This window comes from Pelophylax lessonae (genome assembly GCF_965119305.1).
Source record: "Pelophylax lessonae genome assembly, chromosome: 4".
NCBI classification, from domain to species: domain Eukaryota; kingdom Metazoa; phylum Chordata; class Amphibia; order Anura; family Ranidae; genus Pelophylax; species Pelophylax lessonae.
The window spans coordinates 473,031,082-473,050,823 of NC_138771.1; the positions used below are offsets into that span (position 1 = coordinate 473,031,082).

Here is a 19,742-nt window from a genome sequence, read left to right on the forward strand (position 1 = left end):
AGTGTCCTCTGTACATAGCAAACCTCTGCCTAACACCCTCCTGTGTATTAAGCAGTCCTGAGCTACTTGCCAATAAAGTGTCCCCGGATTTCATTTTAAAAATCTGGTCACCTTAATTTGGGTATGTAATGTTTTGGCTGCTTATATGGTGAAATTTCATAAGCACCTTTTTTCACATTAATCTTTCCTGCGACTTCCAGTCGCGACTGCCTAGGCGCCTAGTTCATCAGCCTGCCCATTAACTCCTGGGAAATCTATGGCATTGATTCCACAAGTTGAGATTAATGCCCCATACACGCGTGCAGATTATCTGCAGACTTACCTTTTCTATGTAGTGCAAGGGCCTGCCGGATTGCATACAAATTGAAAGTGTTTAGGTTTGACCTCATATTATATGGTTTTGGTAAGTCTGCACGTGTACGGGGCATTACTGACCTGAACCCAGTCATTACTGCGCAGTTGAGATTGATAGGTGCATGCTGGGTAGCCAGTTGCACAAAATCCAGGAAATTATATGCCGGGTCTGCTTCAGCTGCCCACATCCTCCATGACTGCAACCAGAATTGACAAAGGAGAAATTCTCATCTAGTAAGTAATTATGTTCACATGGTCAGCTCTATCCATTGCGGTTATGGTACATTACAAGGATCTCAATGTTAGGATAGTTTTGGCTGGGCAACTGGCTCTGCTTTAAAGCTAGATCCTGCTAGCAGACAGAACCTGAATAAAGTTATATGCCATAAAATGCAAAAGCACATCTGTCAAATCTTCATCTTCCAGTTGCAATTTGTGCATATGCTCATACTTTGTGTAAATGATTGCACTTAAAATCTTTCTTGCATGACTGATCTTTACTCTGAACACAGATGCACTGTTCATAGATGTGTAAAGTGTTGCCTGTGTGCAAGAGGCCTACATGTGTTTACTTTGGTATACATAGGTACTTGCATGAAGTTGCACACAGCCATTGAGGTCTATGGGCGGCTGTAGGCAGCATCTCAGGCTTCCCTTATGGGAGAAAAGCTGGATTTCAAATGGTCATGGCGGAAGCAAAAGCTAGATATGCATTATGCACTTTGAGGAAAACGCACATGGCTTTTCTCATACAGTAGTGTAAATGAGCCCTTACATTGGCAGAAAGGATATACAATAATCCTAAAATGCTGTCTGTGAATACTTAGTGGAAAGGATATGTAATAAATCTAAAATGCTGTCTGAATACTTAAAGCGTAGAAATGTTTTCTGAACTGGAATCTGTGGCACAGCATGGGTTAACAGGAGCTAGCTGAACGACTTCCTTATCTGTAACGGCTTTTGTGTATCTGCACTCGGGGATAATAAAGATGGCTATAATGTGAATATGGCTTTTCTGAGGTGTGCTGCTGTAACAATGGGCTCCTATATGGCCTTGAAATGTTTTAGGCTGGGAAGTGTAGTGTGAGCAGAAGGGCTGGGCCTAGGGTGCCCTTGCAGCGCTGTCCTTGGAGGGGATTGAGTGAGGTGATGGGGTGTGTCTGCCATGTAATGATGTAGTCACAGCTTCCAGACCTAAACCAAGGCTCTAGCCACTCCTCTAGCTCATTCAGAAAGAAGCTGAAGCCACACTGAGATCTCCCTCCAGCCTTCCAAAGCCTTACATCATGTATGTATATGCTGTTCTTTATTTGGTTTCTGCTCTGTGCATGCCTTTGCTGTGACTTTCTCCTAGCAGCAGTGCAGGGGTTAAACCCAGTGCTTTGTGCGTCTCGCCAGTAGCATCAGAAGGATGAAGCGTCACCCAGTTACACTTCTATCTTTATTGCAGGAGGACCAGTGTGTCCTGGCTGTCCCTGAGCACCTCCTGGCAGTGGTCCCTGCCCTATGATACCCTGGCATCTCCTTAGACTTGGCAGTAGCTCCAGTGATACTTTCATTTCTAACTATTCTGATCTCTGTTCTAGTCCATAGGAATGGCGTAGTATTCTGTACTGGGCTCTTCATTAACTGTTATGCTGGTATTATGTGTAAGGTTCCTTTAAAAGTCTTTCCTTGTCTTGACAATGGAATCCAGCACAGGCCTGTTCGTAGGACGAGAGTTGGAGGCTTGCCAGATCTCTACGCATGCATTTAAAGGCCCTGCTTGTAGACCATTTCTACGTATGAAAGAATTGCTGACGTCCTCTATTGACACACAGGTCTTTGCTGTCAGTTTTCCGTTTTTCTTCCTGATTCTAAAGACCCTTCAAGTCATTCTTTGATGCAAAGATTACTTTTCTATTGATTTCTAAAATCGCTAAGATTGACTATTAAGCGGAAGCTGGCTATACACTGTACAATCTGATTGCACAACTTCCAAGCAAGTTTTATACCTCAAGACGATGCACTAGTATACATTTCATACTAGCACGTTATGAAATCCTTTCCTTAAAGCGGAGTTCCGGGCACAGAAATGATTTTTTACTGAACATACCCCCGGGACAGTCAGGGCTAGCACATTCCACAATGGCTAGCCCCTGATCTGCCCCGGTTCGCACTTACCTTTTAGAAGAAATACATACTTTGAAAATTTCTTCCACAGTGTTTCCATCTCTCTTGTGGGCAGCTGAAGCCGGCGCGGTCCTCTTCGGTGTCTTCTTCCGCGTCTCTTCTCCCAGAATGCGCCGCACCGGCCCCTCTCGTCACTTCCGGTGCGGCGCCGCATTCCTAAACAGCTTCTGGGCATGCCCAGAACTGTTTAGCAGGGGAATGCGGCGTCGCCCGGAAGTGACGTGCGGGGCCGGTGCCGTCGCATTGATTCCTGGGAGCTATGACGTTCAGCTCCCAGGAATCATTGCGAGGCAGGAAGTGACGGGGTGAGCCTCGGCGCTGGAGGAGGAAGTACCCTGAGGTGAGTATTTACGATCTTCAATTACAAGGTGAGTATACAAAAAAAAAAAATAACTATCCAATTCCTTTTCAGGTTATGTGTAGCTAGCGGAGGGGCACAAAAAAAAAATACCGATTTTGTGCCCGGAACTCCGCTTTAAGCTGGATACACACTCTACAATTTTCGGAAGATTTTTTTCATTTCGATTTACCAAAACCATATAATAAAAGGTCAGACCTAAAACACTTTCAATTTGTATGCAATCAGGCAAGCCCTTGCACTACATAGTTGAAGGTACATTTAAGGAAATCTACCAACAAAAGTTGTACGGTGTGTATCCAGCTTTACAATTAAGTCACTGCTGAAGGGGCTTACGTGTTCCCCCTGGCATTTCTGGGTTTGCAGGCTCTGACGCCTTTATGACGTCGCTCCCGCGCATGCATGCAGGAGCCTTTAGTTACGGCAAGAAGCTCTGGCACAATTTGCCAGACGTCAGTGCATGCACCATGGATGTCAGCGGCTGCATGCAGGGTGATTCTCCTAAATGGTGAAGGTTTAGGAGTTGCTCCTTTTACCTATAATAAGGCTTACCTGTAATAAAGTATACAACTGCTTTATTCCAGTTGTAGTGTAGGGGTCTGGCTGAATTTGATGCAAATGAATGGTTTAGGTTTGTCTTAATTCTGGTAAATTAAGATTCTAGTGTATGGCCACCCTTAGGAAGGCCAAACGCGGTTCAAATGATTGCCAGTTAAGCAAGATTGGAACCATGTACGGGCAAGTTGAATCTCAATGTGGCACAACCAGCATGCTGTGCCTTGCATGCGTTTATCGCTAGTGGCTGCCAAAGCTGCTAGGAAAAATCGTTCTTCTCCTAGCGGATGGTTTTCTCTGCTGGGAGAAGACCATGGCCTAGCAGGAAGGATTCCCCCCCATCAACAATGTCTGTGGTGAAGGTGGAATCTAGTGACTTGCAGGAAAGAAATTTGCTTAGTGTATGGCTGGCCTTAGATTTGGTAGGAATCTCGTATATTGGCTTCCTAGTTTTGGTATAAAACTGGGTGCACACTGAGAACATTCTGTACAAGAACCAATCGTTTGCTTAATAGTGTGTACAACATACTTCTAGTCAGACTTGACAAACTCCAAACTTCTTGAACGGAATGAATTGATTTTTGTTTGTGCACTGTTTCGTGTGGGAGACTGCGCATAATCAAACCATAAAAAGCCTTTATCATACAAAATCATGTGTGAAAATTTTCCATCCTTGTGGCTTGCTGTGAAACATCTAGAAAAACCAGGTGGTGATTTGCACGCTTTTTGGTGTACCCACCTTTAGGCCCTGAGCGTTGCCAGCTCTTAAAACGCCCAACAAGCAAAATCCCATTCATTTCAATGGCCCCTGTTCACATATGAGTGTTTTTGTCACCTGGAGCTCAAAGTACATGAGCTTCTTTTTGGCAGATTACAGGCGTTTTTGTTAGATGTCAATGCCTTCCTCCAAACACCTGCAAAAAAATCTTTAAAATGTATATGCTCAGTTGTGAATGGAGCCTTAAGACTTTCAGTATTCTGTCCAACCTAAGTTGTGTAAGATCAGGTGTTCTTCTTTCCCAACCTGCACTAAACAGGCAAAGCTGTACTGCAGACCAGACATGTGGCCTCTATTGGGTCTCTAGGGGGTCCTTGGCTCTAGTGTCCGGGTGTTGGATGGAGTGATTCAACAGTATGTGCTAGCCAGCACAGGAGTAATGGCTGCTGGTCTGAGTCACTTGTTGAAAAGCTGCATACATCTGCTCCTAGTAAACGGAGATGAGCGGATGACACTGCACCCAGTGCTAAGACGAGTATTTTGTCATTGACATGTGAGTTCCTGGAAGTTCTTACTGTACAGGAAATTGAACATTTAGTTAGTAACCTGGAGGAACTTCATAAGCCTGAAGTCTTGTGTTTTTTTTTTTTTTTTTATCTTGTATAGATGCATTTACAGATATATTTCAAGCATTTCTCTCATTTTGATTATCTCTGAAAAGTAAAATACTACAGAAGACCAATAAAAAAAAAAAAAAAAAAATTACAAGTGTTGGCTTACTGAACTGTATGTCCATGTATAGTATGGACTCAATACTTGGTCGGGGCTCCTTATGCAGGAGCTACTGCATCAATGCGGCATTGCATTGGGGGGGGGGGGGGGGGGTTGCGCTTGCGAAACTCAAGCTTGCGGAGTAGAAGTTATTAGTCTTTTTAAATGGTTAACTTTTGATGCCCTTTTCGGAAGGGCTTGCAGATCAATCTTCAGGTTGGTTTCTAGCTTAAACATACCTGTGGGAGGGGTCTTCCCTTGTATCTTACCTGTGTCTTTTTTTTTTTTTTTTTTTCTAGTCACCATGGCAACAGTAAAAGAGACCCTCCTTTCTTCCGTGGCAAAAGAGAAGACCAGCACTCCCAAAAACAAGGTGACGATCGTAGGAGTTGGCCAAGTTGGCATGGCCTGTGCTGTCAGCGTCCTTCTGAAGGTATGTGCTAAATTTAGTTTTGCTATTGTTGAACATGCGTCTGTGTCCTACAAAGACGTGACCTTCACTTGGCTGTATCAGACTGCGCAGAGTCTTTAACTGCTGCTAGAATACCTTGGATGCCAGTTTGTTTGGGGGTTTTGCAGACTAGTGGAAACTGGGCTAAAAAAAAAACTAACCCTGGACATTTAACATATTGTAAGCATGTTTTTTACCTGCACGATGTGTAAGGCCTTGTCCACTCTGCAACAGCATGGCATGCAGCTGCTGGTGTGTTCCACTGACTTTGGTGTGGTGGGTTAGTTTGCAAGTGGCACTGCCTGTCAGATGGACATACTGTGGTGAACTTGCAGCACTGTGAACCACCATGGCAGTATGTACAGACGTGAGCAGCAACCATTTGGTTGGGGGTTTAAACAAAAAAAAACGCAGAGCTACAGCAGTTTTTGCTGCCCCTGTGAACCCTGCCCAATATAGGTAATATATGTAGTGTTACCACCGCAGGAGCCACTTGAATTGTGCCTGGGTCTCTAACTAATCTACAGCCAGTCACAGGGTATTTTCACATAGCCAGGTGCATACATCCGCTCGTTGTCTCCAATAACCAGTCTAGGGGATGTGATTCTATTTTATTTAGAGATCTTGGATAAAAAGGGATTTGGTAGGATACTCCACGTTAACTATTTACAAGCAAGGACAACTTCAATAGAACTGCGTAGCAGACTTTCAGTGGAACTATGCAGCAGGCTGTACAGAACAAAGCAAGTCCCTTTGTAGCAGAAGGAATTTAGTGGGCTTTGCTTCTTCAAGACACTAGCCAGTGTCTGCTTTAGCTTCCACCCAGTATGCTGACTTCTAGCACAAAGAGGAGGATTTTAGCAACAGTCTCTGTGATCTCTTTAGATCAGTGGTTCTCGACTACGGTCCACAGGGAACACTAACAGGCCAGGTTTGCACAATAACTAAATTTCATCACAGGTGATCTCATTTGCTGCTCAGTGATTGCAGTATTCTAGTCTGCATCTCCCCAAGGTAATACTTAAAATCTGGCCTGTTAGTGGGTCCTGAGGACCGACCACTGCTTTAGATGGTCTGTACTCACAAGGCACTGGCTGCAAGTCCCCTCCCTCTGTAATACCAGACAGGATCCGTGGACATCGGTTTGCAAGAGAATCTATGGGTTTTATCTTGGGTGTTTCAGGTCCTCTGGTTCCTACCTGAGGCTGCATGGCAACTTTTGGGCCCCCCCCCGTATAGACCGCCATGATCTCATCTGACAGGCTTCCATCCACTGTCCACGATACTCCATAGCTATTGTATCAGTGTGATACTCCGTAGCTATTGGATCAGTGTGAAACATCAAGACAGCATGAGCACACTTGGCAAGTCTCTGCTAAACAATCACAGCGCTCTGCTAAGCAGGCCGCACATAAATTTGCCTGGCTGTCTCCTGTTAAGCAGAGAAACCAAAAATGATACTCTCTAGCGCCTAACTAGGAGGGAGCTACATATAAATATGATGGAACTGCACCCATCACTTAGTGGTACGCCAGCGAAGATCTAGTTGTGAATGAAATGGGAAAACGAGCCTGTTAATGTTTGTTGCTGTACAGATCTTCCCTAATTGGAGACCCTGCAAAAGAATTAGATTCTAACCCTGCTGGGCAGTGAAGTGCCCATGACTTGACAATCAAAGGGATTTACTAAAACTGGAGCATTGTGAATGGTTACCAATCCAGTTATCTTGAGCTTTGAAAATAAGGGAAGCTGATTGCAATGCATGTCTGCGTCTGTTCTGTTTGCTCCAGTCTAGGTAAATTCCTTATCGTGTTTTTACATCTTGTCTTTGAATAATATGGTAAAACCAGTGGATTAAACTATATTTTTATTAGGAACTACCTGATGTGCTTGCCTTGGTTGATATCTTGGAAGATAAACTGGAGGGGGAGAAGATGGACTTGCAACATGGAAGTCTGTTTCTTAAAACCCCAACCATTGTGGCAAATAAAGGTAGGGTGTGTCTTTCTTTAAAGACTTTCTGCATGTTTTTTGATCTTTGCTCAGACTAAAATGGTAGAACGAACTTCTTTGGAGTAACAAAACTTTATTGTGTGTACAATACATGTGTTTTTTTTGTAATCCTACTAGATATCCAGTGTGCTTGTCTATGCTGCATGAGGTCTCAAGCATTTTCAGCCCCACAAATGTGTAGCGTAGACTATAGAATCTCTACCTAAGCCAGCATGCTGCCAGAGATCCTTGGGTGTGCCGCAGGATCATGGGAGAGAAAGGCTGTACATTGGCACTGTGAGGAAGCTTTGTCAGCCTAAGTAAAGGGAGGGGGTGTACTTTTTCCTCAAAAAAAAAAGGTACTGTGCTAGAACATTTTAAAGGGCTTTATACATCTGTTACTCTTAATCCGTGCTATGCACAGTTGCAGGGTGTCTTCAGTGCAGCCCCTTTCACCCTGGGTATACCCCACCTGTTGTCCCTGCACCTAAAGGGGGGGGGAGGGGGTTAAACGGCACAACCATGTGGTTTTACTGCCCACTCCAACCTGACATGTGAACAAGCTATTGGTTCACGTGTAGGGCTTCTCTAGCTGCAGAAATGCAAGAAAAACAGTCCCCCCCCCCCCCCCCGCACCAAAAGCAACTCATGTTTGCCAATGTATGATGGCACCCCCTCAAAGAGCAGGGCATTTGTCTGTCAGGATGAGTACATGTTCTATGGCACAGGGTAACATGAACTAAGCCTTGAACGAGGGTGCCTCAAAACCAAAAATGCTCTTCAAGGGCACCCCAACTGGAAAAGATCGAAACACTGCCTAGGCTATGGAGAGGGAAGTTTCTTCTGTAGTACATGATCAAAATCAGCCTGGGGTTACAACACTGATGACAACACATCAACATAGATTGTATGGAAAAGCAGAGACAAATGCAGCTCACCAGTCCAGTGTGGTGGCTGCAACAGATTTGTGTTCTTGGATACATTTCAAAATGGTCATTGCAGGAACTACTGGTACTTGGATCATACTAGCAAGTAAACTTTAATGGCGTATTGGCGCTAAAAGCCTGAGTTGGCTGCTCCCTGCCCCTCCGCAGCCCAGTGCTCCAATGAGCGGGGAGGGGGCAGAGCTGCTGACTAGCAGCAGCAGTTCTCTGCTTGGGGAGCTGTCAGAACTGAGCTTTGTTCTCAGCGTAGAGGTGACCGATAACAGTATCGGACTGATGCTGTATCCGCCTAGGTAAATGTAAATCTGCAGGGGGGATCCATACATTTTTGGTCAGGGCTTGACAAATTTGCTCTGAATCTCTAGGAGCCAGGTTTATTTTTATTTTTTAAACAGCAGAGAGGGCTATAGTGCAAATGTGAGGGAGGGGGGGAGAAGAGAGGGTGTTTAAACTCACTCACCAATTTTCCAGCCTCACGTGTGCATGTACTCCCACTTGTCACCTGTCGTGCACACCTTAACACACGAGTGTGGGTGAAGTATACATGGGGACTGCTGGAGCAGGTACAGCAGATTGAATAATCAGGGCAAAATCATTGGCCTCTTCAGCAAACTGCACTGTTCACTCCGAATAGAGACGTGTATGTAAATGGACAAAAAAAATCAGTCTTAAATCTAGTCGGCAGGATGGACAATAAAAATCTGGACTGATCTATAATCAGAAATTACACTTTTTTTTTTTTTTTTTTTTTTTTTCCCCCAGTCAGAAGGCAGCATTAGCCATATAGTCCCAGGTAGCGAAGTGTTAACCAGATATACAAGCTGGCACAAATGGCATTTATACCAGAAGCAAAAGCATGCAGATATTAAGCTGTAAAGAGTTAATCATTTAACCATTTAGGTAAGCAGCACTTAAAATGAAGCAGAGTAGATAAGCACAGCCCCCCCCCCCCCCAGCCAAGGAGAGGGTTAATCTCCAGTCCATTGCAGATAACAGTGGTGTAAGAGCACAGATAGCAAAGATAAGCGTCATGAGGTTTGCAAGGAGAGACAGGATATATGTAGCTACTGTTTCTGCCTGTGCTCTCTGGTGAAGCTAAAATCCCACAGACCCTGGTGGCTCCATGTGCACCTGGAATCACAACACAGGAGGAGAGGGTGGGAGGAGAAGCTGACCAGCTCTGCCTCCTCTGTCTGTTGGGGGGGCCATCAGTGCACACTCTGGACTGCATAAGACACTTTCAGAAGGCTAAAGCCTGCAACCCTGGCAGTGAATGAGCTGACAAGCCAGGCGCCTGGATGCAATTTCTAGTCACCTTGGCCACCTAGGGTTTGTCAAGCTCGGTTTGAAGTAAAGCAACTGATAGAGCTGTGAACTAGTACAGTTGGTCTCACTTGTATTTGTTTCTGTCTGCAGACTACTCGGTAACAGCTGACTCTAAACTTGTTGTGGTCACTGGCGGAGTCCGTCAACAGGAAGGGGAGAGCCGTCTGAACCTTGTACAGAGAAATGTCAACGTCTTCAAGTTTATTATCCCTCAGGTGGTAAAATACAGCCCTGATGCCACTATCCTTGTGGTTTCCAATCCAGGTAAATGGATGTTGTCCTAATTGATTTTGTTTTAGGCAAAACCACATTATGAAGTAGTGGCAGATTTAGTAGCTGGAGCACTTGGATGACTAAAAATGCTATTTGTTCGTTTCAAGAATTCATGTTTGCTGAGTAGAGCTGTCAGTCTCATCCTGGACTGGTGCTATGCAGAAAGGATGGTGTGTAGTGTTAACCAATTCCTGTTTTATCACAAGCTAGTGCATGTTCAGGGGTAAAATATTAGCTAATTTCTTGGTAAAAAGTATAACTAAACTGATAACATACCAGCTGTAAACTTGTTACTCCAAACCAATATGGTGACTATTTTTCTTGTAGTCGATATCATGACCTATGTAACATGGAAGCTAAGTGGTTTGCCACAGAACAAAGTCATTGGAAGTGGAACTAACTTGGATTCAGCAAGGTTTCGCTACCTCATTGGCCAGAAACTTGATATCAACACTTCAAGCTGCCATGGCTACGTTTTGGGTGAACATGGGGATTCCAGTGGTAAGTGACCATGCTGATTTACTAATGTATGGGTTCTGGCCACAGCACTGTACCTCCCCTGGTGGAGAGGACTTCTGTAGCAATACAGACCAAGCTACTCATGTTAGACAATGCTGGTAATCATCTGGTCTGTTGGGAAGTCCTCTGTGATTGGACATAGGAACAGTAGTTCAGATAAAGGTGGCCTGCCACATGATGGGAGGGTGAGGAATCATGGGTCTTGAGTGGGGCGTTTGACAGGTCTAAGGAAAGCCAACGCAGTAAAGGCTAAAAGACAATGCCATTTGTGGCCATTTCATAAATGTGTTTTTTGCAATCTTTTAACAGTTCCCATTTGGAGTGGAGTGAATGTTGCTGGTGTCGCCCTTCAGTCACTCAATCCTGCTATTGGAACTGACAAGGATCCAGAGGACTGGAAAAAAGTCCACAAAGATGTGGTTGCCAGGTAAATCTTCTGAATGCTCATATCTGCACTACACTAGAAGGCAATCTGTATATTGTCTTAGAGTAGGGGTGTGTCCCCATTCATTTTTCGCCACCACTTTGCTTTCTGTGTATCTGATCCTTTTTAGACTGCAAAAGTCACATGCAATATTTCAATACTGATGTAAGATTTATTGCAAATGAGGTGTGTAAATATCCCACAGACAAATGGTGACTGTCAGAATAAAACACTAGCAGCGCTAAACTGAACTTGGTAACCAGTCCCAAAAGTTGACAATCTTCAGAGGTTGCAGTGCTGCAAATAGTCAGTTGAAACAACTTGCAAATTACAAATTACAATAAAGTCAGTCCTTATTGTTGTAACATGAAGACCTGCACCCCTGTGGACCCCCTATGCAATGCCCATGTACCTATAGGGAATGAATGATGCGCCTGGTACGAAAGATTGCCAGCAGCAGTAAACCATAGATCTCTTGGATGCAAACAGTAGCTTCTCCTGAAGATTCTCAGTGACCATGCAATCAAAGGACTCGTAGTGTAAACTGCAACAATTTATTCACACCATAATCCCTTCCATATATGCGCTCACATTTAATGTATTAAAACCAGCGTTGGTGTGAAAACAAAGGCTTCCTCGCGGCCGTACTGTCACACCGCTTACGTGACTCGTGGTGCTCGGTAACAGCCAGCAAGCTTCCGGGTAGAGGATGTGACGTCAGACATCCGCTGTAAGATTTATATTTTGCTAAGGCCCTGATTTCCTCTAAATCCATTAATGCGCTTCAGCCATGGGACAGTGTTGGGGAGGGGGGGGGGGGGGGGAGGATCCCTCCCACTGAGGCATTGTGCCCTCCCTGGGGGTAATGAAGAGCAGCTGTCCCTGCCAGAACTGTGATCAATGCTGGCAAACTGCCACCAGCAATTTTTGCATGTAAAATCTGGCTGGCTGTACCAAGTTGCTTGAGGTCATGCAACCTTCCTACCCATACATCTGTCTATAAATGTTAATCACTAGTGGCCTTAGCAATTTGGCACAATATTGCTTGAGGCCACACTGGCATGCTTTCGGTAATACAACTGCTTCATTAACTGTGCCAGCACATTAATGGCTTTTGTAAGGTAGCCCCGACAGGCAGTTTTCACAGCGACTTCGATTACACCTCCTGGCTAATAGCATGTGAAGAATAATTAAAGAGGGGGGGCGAGAGAATGTTTTTATGGGTCGCTGTACAGAAGAGGGAACTGTTGACTGTATCTGGATGGGGGGGTTATTGATGGCATGCCTTGTGATGTGACCTCATGTCATGTACTTTTGCACTTTTGCATACTAATTTTTTTTTTTTTTTTTTGTCGTAGTGCTTATGATGTGATCAGACTAAAAGGATACACCAACTGGGCTATTGGTATGAGTGTGGCTGACCTGGCAGAGTCCATTCTAAAGAACCTGAGCAGAGTTCATCCTATTTCAACCATGGTAAAAGTAAGTAAAATGTTAAAGTGATTGAAAAACGCTACACGTTTGATCACATCTGTGGCTGGATTCTTGGTACAGCAGCATTAAGAGAACTGAACAATCTCCTGCATACCCATTAACTGGCACATGACGACCTGCTGCTATGGGGGAGTGAAATGCACCAAAACCTGCAGGAGCAGTTATTTCTAAGCTTATGAAGAGAAGACTTTCTAAATGTACTATCATGCAGTTTTGTGGGTAGGTTATTAACCGGCTTTTGTTTTTCCTTCAGGGATTTTATGGCATTGAGAATGAAGTCTTCCTGAGTCTCCCATGTGTCCTCAACGAGAAAGGTCTAGTTCAAGTTGTGAAGCAGAAACTGACAGATGATGAGAAAGCTCAGCTGCAGAAGAGTGCAGAGACCCTGTGGGAAATCCAGAAAGATCTCAAAGACCTCTGAATTCCTAATAAAATGCCATTACAGTCCCCACACCTTGCCTTTCTAAAAGATTCCAGGTTTATGTACACAGGTTTATAGAGTAACAATAGTTTTCAGAATAAAATCTGATGGAACTGAAGTACTTGGTGTGTTTTTTGGAATCATGCTACAAATTTGCAAAGCCCATTAAAGGGTCACAACATGACAACTTGTATTTATAGAACTAATCTGGCTTAATGAGAACCTTTACTGAGATGTAGGCTGTCCTTGCTGACTTCTGGAAAAAAACTTCACCCAGCTGTCTAGTTTTTCTGGTAGAAACTTGCAAAAAACCAGACTGTAATTTGGTATTTCCTTGGGTGTTCCATTCAGTCTTCATGGTTTCCTGGCCAAGCATTGGTAGCAGGTCTGACATTGACAGGCTCATAACTGCACATGCTTTTGGCTCTTACTGTTTAATGTCAACTAGAAGCTTCCCTGCTGTCAGGTGTCCCCCATCTACCTCCAATGTGTGGATGGGGAATAAAGTCCTTTTTCTTCAACCCACTGGTTGCAAAAACTTGTGACCAGCTTGGAGTGGGAGTAATCACACAACTTGGCCACTCGCAAGGACCACAGCTCACCAACCTGGAAGGAAGACTGGGTGAAGATGGAAGCCCTGTCAGTGGTGTGTGCTACTGGAGGGCTCTGCTTTTAAGGAAAGTGTCACATGCCAGTATGCAAAGCATATTATAACATTGTCTTGCAACTTTAATTTATTCTTTGAGTACTACTGCTTTAAGAACCTGCATGAGACTTTGTAAGAAATAACCGGGTTTGAATGCAGTTTTTAGAGGCTAGTTCAAGGTGTGTGTGGCTTCAGGCATTGTGCTCATATGTGAACAGTCACCATTTTAAATATAAGGGATTTTATATACAGAGCAATTTGGTGCTTTGCACTAGAACACTGTTGCGAAATACAAAGTTAAGGGGATCAGTTCACCCCTGGGGAAAACTGCAGATGTGTAATTTTATGTAGAGCCTGCAGCATTGCACCCATAATCCATTTGCACAATGTCATGCTCCTGTGGACACTTGCTACAGCTTTCTGCCCATACCGCCCTGTGCAGGCTTTTATACTGGAGTTTTCTTTTTGTTGGTATTTATGGGGGTTTTATTGCGCCTTAAACAAGGACCTAACCATTTCTTCACCAATGGGCACAGACAAGATCATGTAAATAAGGCTTGTCAGCGCAGCTGTCTTTTCCTTGCCTGTTTCTGAGGAAAGGACTGTTGATAAGCAGCAAGGCTGTTTACATGTGACCAGCTGTGATGGACACAGATCACATGGTAAAAGGCCACTGTGATTAGCCCTTTACCCTGACTTGTGATCACTTTCTGATGTGCATTCTCAGGACTCCTCCCAGAACTGGAGAGCAGCACTAACTGTGATCAGCTATAGTGCAGTAGGAAAAAATCTTGTCTAGTTCTCAACTTTAACATTTTTTTTTTTTTCTAAAAACAACTTCCTGTAGCATCATGTGACCGTACAAGAAACTTCATATTCCATCATGCTTTGCCTTACTGCATCACAGAATGGGGCATTTTTTTCTACTTCTGTGGAGTGCACCTACATTACTATTAGTAATCTTTTATTTCCACCCACTTTCCTAACTTGTAATGTGGCCATACACTGTATTTATCTCCCCTAGATCTAGCAACTATGCAGTGCAAGGGCCTGCCTAATGATAACCAGTGGGTTCTCATATTGCATAGTGTAAAGCCAGCATTATACAAGAACATGGAAGGGGGACATTCAGCTGTCTGGGCCACTTCCCCAGAACATTCTGCAGGAAACCCAATTTCATGTTTAAGCCCCATTTCACACATTGGGGGAGGGGGGGCCTCCCCCAGCAACACTCATAGGACAACCCGTTGGATTCTCTCAGTGCAGCAAAGAGCTCATGGGACATTTTTGGCAGGTTGTGATTTGGTTTGCAGTAGGGCTGAAACGACTAATCAAAATAGTTGTCACCCGATTAGTTGTCCTGCATACAGAATGCATTATTTGTTTACATATCAGAAAATAGTGCAGCACACATACTGCTCAGTACACCATCCATACATGTATGTAGATGGCAGAGAACTTGTGAATGTGTGAGGAGCAATGCCTCATGGGAAATATAGTCCTGGGCAAGAGAAGGAACCAAGTGATTCTAAAGGCAGAGGTTTTTACCTTTCTATAGGGACACTCTATACAGCACTATACTTTATACTTTTCTGCTTCCTATAGGGGCACTTTAAAGGCAGGAGGGGCCAGAAGTGCTGAGGAGGGGGGGGGGGGGTAAAAGGAGAATCAGTGCTGCTCTGTGCAAAATCAATACAGAGGATAAGTATGACAAGATTGTTGTTAAAAGAGGGGAAAAAAAATCCAATGTTTACAATCACTTTAAGGGCTCTGTGCAGGGAAGATAAGTATCTGAACCCAGAGAAGGTGGAGGCCGATAGACTAGAGGTAATATAAGGATCCCCTCTAAAGTAAAAGTTTACTAGTATTGTGCATTATATTTAAAAATATATCCATGAAAAAAGTCTCAGCTTTTAGTAGTACTACAATATGAGCCATTCCCCCCCACCCTTCATATAGCTTCATGTATGTCTCTTAATTAAAATATCCTGCATATCTGACTTCTGGGCATATTTTTTTTTTTACATACACGATACAAGATACTTTCACTGTTTCACAGTAGAAATTATAATATTACAGTAGTGATATTTGCCCTTTTACTAGAAAGGGCTATTTTTTTTAACCCCATCATGACAGGTGATAAAAAAAAAGATGCTGCTACTAAAGGTCTTCTGCTACCCATACATGGTATTGGATTTTTGGACAAAAATATTTGCATCTATATTTGTACAAAAATTATTTGTATATTCGTTGAATGGATGATCTAATGCAGGGTGCTGGATTCATGGATTCCAATAGGGTTTTTAAGTACCTGATTAGAGCCAGAGGTTCTAATCTTAAAAAAAAAAAAAGGTGGTTGCAGAGCACTGCACGCTGAGCCCACCCAGTTGTATGACAATAGTGAATGAATATTCGCTATTATCACAGATTCCCCTCCCAGCCAATCAGGAAGGGGGTTGAGTCCCCTTTCTCGATTGACTGAAAAGAGAAGTGATTTTTATTGGCCAGGAAGGCTGAAGGACACTTGCAGCCACTTGGGGAAGGGGGAGGTAAGGCTGCTGGCTGGCCGTCTCTCACTGGGGGGTGGCTTTAACTACTGGCCGTCCTGTTGGGCGGGGTGGGGGGGGGGTGCAGGTTTTGCCACCCCAATTATGCACCAGCCACCACTGATTCACAGCCTTTGCTCAATACTTTGTTGAAGCACATTTTGGCACCAAATACAGCCTCAAGTCTTTTTGAGTATGATGCTACAAGATTAGCACACCTACTTTTGGGCAGTTTCTCACCTTCTTTGCAGGATCTCTCAAGCTCCATTAAGTTGGATGGGGAGTGTCAGTGCACAGCCATTTTCAGATGTCTCCAGAGATGTTTAAGGCTGGGCAATTCATGAACATTCATGTCTTTTGTTATCGTGGCTGTGTGTTTAGGGTCATTGTCCTGTTTGAAGATGAACCTTTGCCCCAGTCTGAGGTCCAGAGTGCTCTGGAGCAGATTTTAATCAAGGATGTCTCAGTACATTGCTGCATTCATTTTTCCCTTGATTCTGAGTAGTCTCCCACTTCCTGCTGCTGAAAAACATCACCACAGCATGATGATGCTGCCACCACCATGCTTCACTGGAGGCATGGTAGTGGCCAGATATTGAGCAGTGCCTGGTTTCCTCCAGACGTGACGCTTGCCATTCAGCCCAAAGAGTTCAATCTTTGTTTCATCAGACCAGAGAATTTTGTTTCTCATGTCCCAAGAGTCCTTCAGCTGCCTTTTGGCAAACTCCAGGTGGGCTGTCGTGCCTTTTACTGAGTGGCTTCCATCTGGCCACTCTACCATACAGGCCTGATTGGTGGAGTGCTGCGGAGATGGTGGTTCTTCTGGAAGGTTCTCCTCTCCACAGAGAAACACTGGGAGCTCTGTCCTTGTTCATCAGGTTCTTGGTCACTGCCTTGATTAAGGCCCTTCTCCCCCAATTGCTCAGTTTGGCCTGCTCTAGAAAGAGTCCTGGTGGTTTCAAAGTTCTTCTATTTACAGATGATGAAGGCCACAGTGCTCATTGGGACCTTCAATGCTGCAGAAATGTTTCTGTCCCTCGATACAATCCTGTCTCGGAGGTCTACTGGCAATTCCTTCAACTTCATGGCTTGGTTTGTGCTCTGACATGCACTGTTAACTGTGGGGCCTTATATAGACAGGTGTGCCTTGCCTTTCCAAACCAAATCATGTCCTATCAACTGAATTTACCACAGGGGGGACTCCAAGTTGTAGAAACCTCTCCAGGATGATTAGTGGAAACAGGAAAGCACCTTTGCTAAGTTTTGAATCATGACAAAGGCTATATATATGTTTTTTTTTTTTTATACATAAATTTGTTTAAACAAATAGTTCAAACAAACTTATTTCACGTCATTATGGGATATTGTTTGTAGAATTTTGAGGAAAATAATTTAATACATTTTGGAATAAGGCTGAAAAATGTGGGAAAAGTGAAGTGCTGTGAATACTTTCCAGATGCACTGTATATAATATTATACTGGATTTATATAGCGACAACAGTTTGTGCAACACATTACAAAATTAAGGCAGAGGTTTTACAACACAATTTTGGTACAAGACGAATCAGAGGGCCATACTTGTTAGAGCTTACAATTGAAAATGTTTGTTTGACCTATTTTAAGGTTTTGGGAAAGGAAAATTGTATAATGTATGACCAGCCTAACACTTTTCATGTCCGAAGGATGTAATAGTTTTCTATAGAACAAAGTGGAGGCTGAGGTTAGCTTACCCTAGAATATAGAGCTTTTTTTTTTTTCCAGCAACAGATTTTCATTAATGGCATATTGGTACATATGGAGGCTGGAATTTAGAAAAAAGTGAACTTCGCCTTCTGGTCATATTTGGTACCAGGCAGCACAGTCTTTACCAGGGGAACATCACCATAGCAACCAACAGCAGTCAAGTTCTCCCGGATCTCCTGCAAATTTAGTTAAATATACTTTTTGGACTTTAATTATACAAATGGCATCAGGTATGTGCAGTGGGAGTCACTGAAATTTCAATTTACTCATATACTGCAGTGAAAGATATATTCAAGGACATCTTTTTGCTGCTTTATGGAGGGACATCAAGGTACTGTTTGATGGATGGATAGAGGAATATTTTGAGGGACACTACAGGCTTTGCAATACTAAGTAGCACTATCTTAGTTTTATATTGTGCATGGCAGTTAACTGTGAAATATGTTGTGCAGCTGTTTGTGTTCAGAGCCTATGTCTGGTGCTGTGGTTCCATGCACTGGATCCTTCATCCTGTAGTGAAATATGGTGCGGTGTGTGGAATTGCAGTGCTCCATCAGGCACAGAAGGCAACTGCCACTGCTGCTTCTTCAGGCCCTGTAGCTTGTTGGTATGGTAAATATCCACAGAACTGACCATAGAAAAGGTGTGCATTTTCTTACAAGCAGTTTTTTTTTGCGCAATGGTTTCGATTTTGACAAATACCTGAAGTGTATGTTAAACTGGTTGTAAACCCTTCAATACACCCAGTGACTGGTCTCAGGTGATACAGCAATGTAACAAATCATCCTACATAAGTTTTAGACATGTTCATCTGCCGTCATCTCTCCTCTACATCTGTCCATAAATTTATAAAGCTTGTCTTAACTGTCAGAAAACGGGATAGAGAGCTGAAGTCACACAGTGGAGAGCTAATTGGAGGGAAGGGACACCCCCCCCCCCCCCCCCGCACACTGGAACAGAGCGGAGATTGTCAATCACTGGCTGTGTGCTGGAGATTAATCCACAAAAAAAGATCTGGTGCCTGCTGAGGAGATGGTGGTGAAATGGTGTAGTAGCCTAACTAGTCTTTAAGCTGCTCAGCATAACCTTGATGGGAAGGAGAAACGGTAATCAAAAAACACATAGAACAAATGAGCGCTTGAAGACAGGCTTGTAGGTAGAATAACCCTAATTGGTAAAGAAATCACGGTTAGTCATAGAGTAACAGGCAGGAGCCTCCATGGTAGGTGATGTATAAAAAAAACAGCTTTAGTTTAGCCAAAAAGGTACACAAACTGAAATCACAAAAAAAATTCTTGTGGATGGCTGCCTAGATGCATAACCTTACTGTCCCTCTGTGTCCTTGTCCCACAAGGGAGAGGGAAGGCCACGGATGCCGGTGGAAGGGCAGGGACCAAGATGAAACTCTGGGCAGGGGACACACTGGATGTCCCAGGGGGCTCAGATCGGTAGGTGAACTGAAGCCGGAAGAGGAGATGTCAGCACCGTTCCGGATCCGTGGAACGCAGCCGAAGGATGACACAGGCGCCCAGTGATGACTTCAATCACCCTGCCAGGAAATCAGACACCAGTCAAAGGAAAAAGCAGGCAGGCAGTGAAAGGGCAAGCCTATCCGAGTTGGTCCCGTTACTATGGCAACATGTTTCGCGCGGTTGTGCCTTGTCAAGCCATGTGGCGGGACGGACCAATCAATCTTAAGTAATGGGAGGGGAAAAAAGGCGAAATACATGGCCAAAAGGGGTGGACATAAATACCAGGTTAAAAACGTATCCGTCTCTAACTGTCACACAGGAACGCAGGCTCAGACAAAAAGCAAAAAAACAAATTGAGATGTGGAACATCTATTATATTATAAAATAAATCATGAGCATAGCAGCTCATATGCAAAAAAGGTGATACAGACACGATCCAAAAAAGTTATAGATAAATATTTATGTTATATATAAATACAAAAGGGGAAAAAATAAATTATATAATGAAAATAAGAAATAAAAATAATTAATATTAATATAAATGTATTTACCAAGAGAGGCTC

General features: G+C 43.7%; 1 protein-coding gene across 1 annotated transcript; it reads left to right on the forward strand.

Moving 5' to 3' along the window:
• The first annotated feature begins 5,223 nt into the window (after positions 1-5,223).
• Positions 5,224-12,890, forward strand: LDHB (lactate dehydrogenase B). Its single transcript, XM_082256916.1, has 7 exons — positions 5,224-5,361; positions 7,254-7,371; positions 9,732-9,905; positions 10,242-10,415; positions 10,743-10,860; positions 12,216-12,339; positions 12,605-12,890. The coding sequence occupies exons 1-7, from the start codon at positions 5,233-5,235 to the stop codon at positions 12,770-12,772; spliced, it is 1,005 nt and encodes a 334-aa protein (XP_082113042.1). The 5' UTR covers positions 5,224-5,232; the 3' UTR covers positions 12,773-12,890.
• The last annotated feature ends 6,852 nt before the right edge of the window (positions 12,891-19,742 follow it).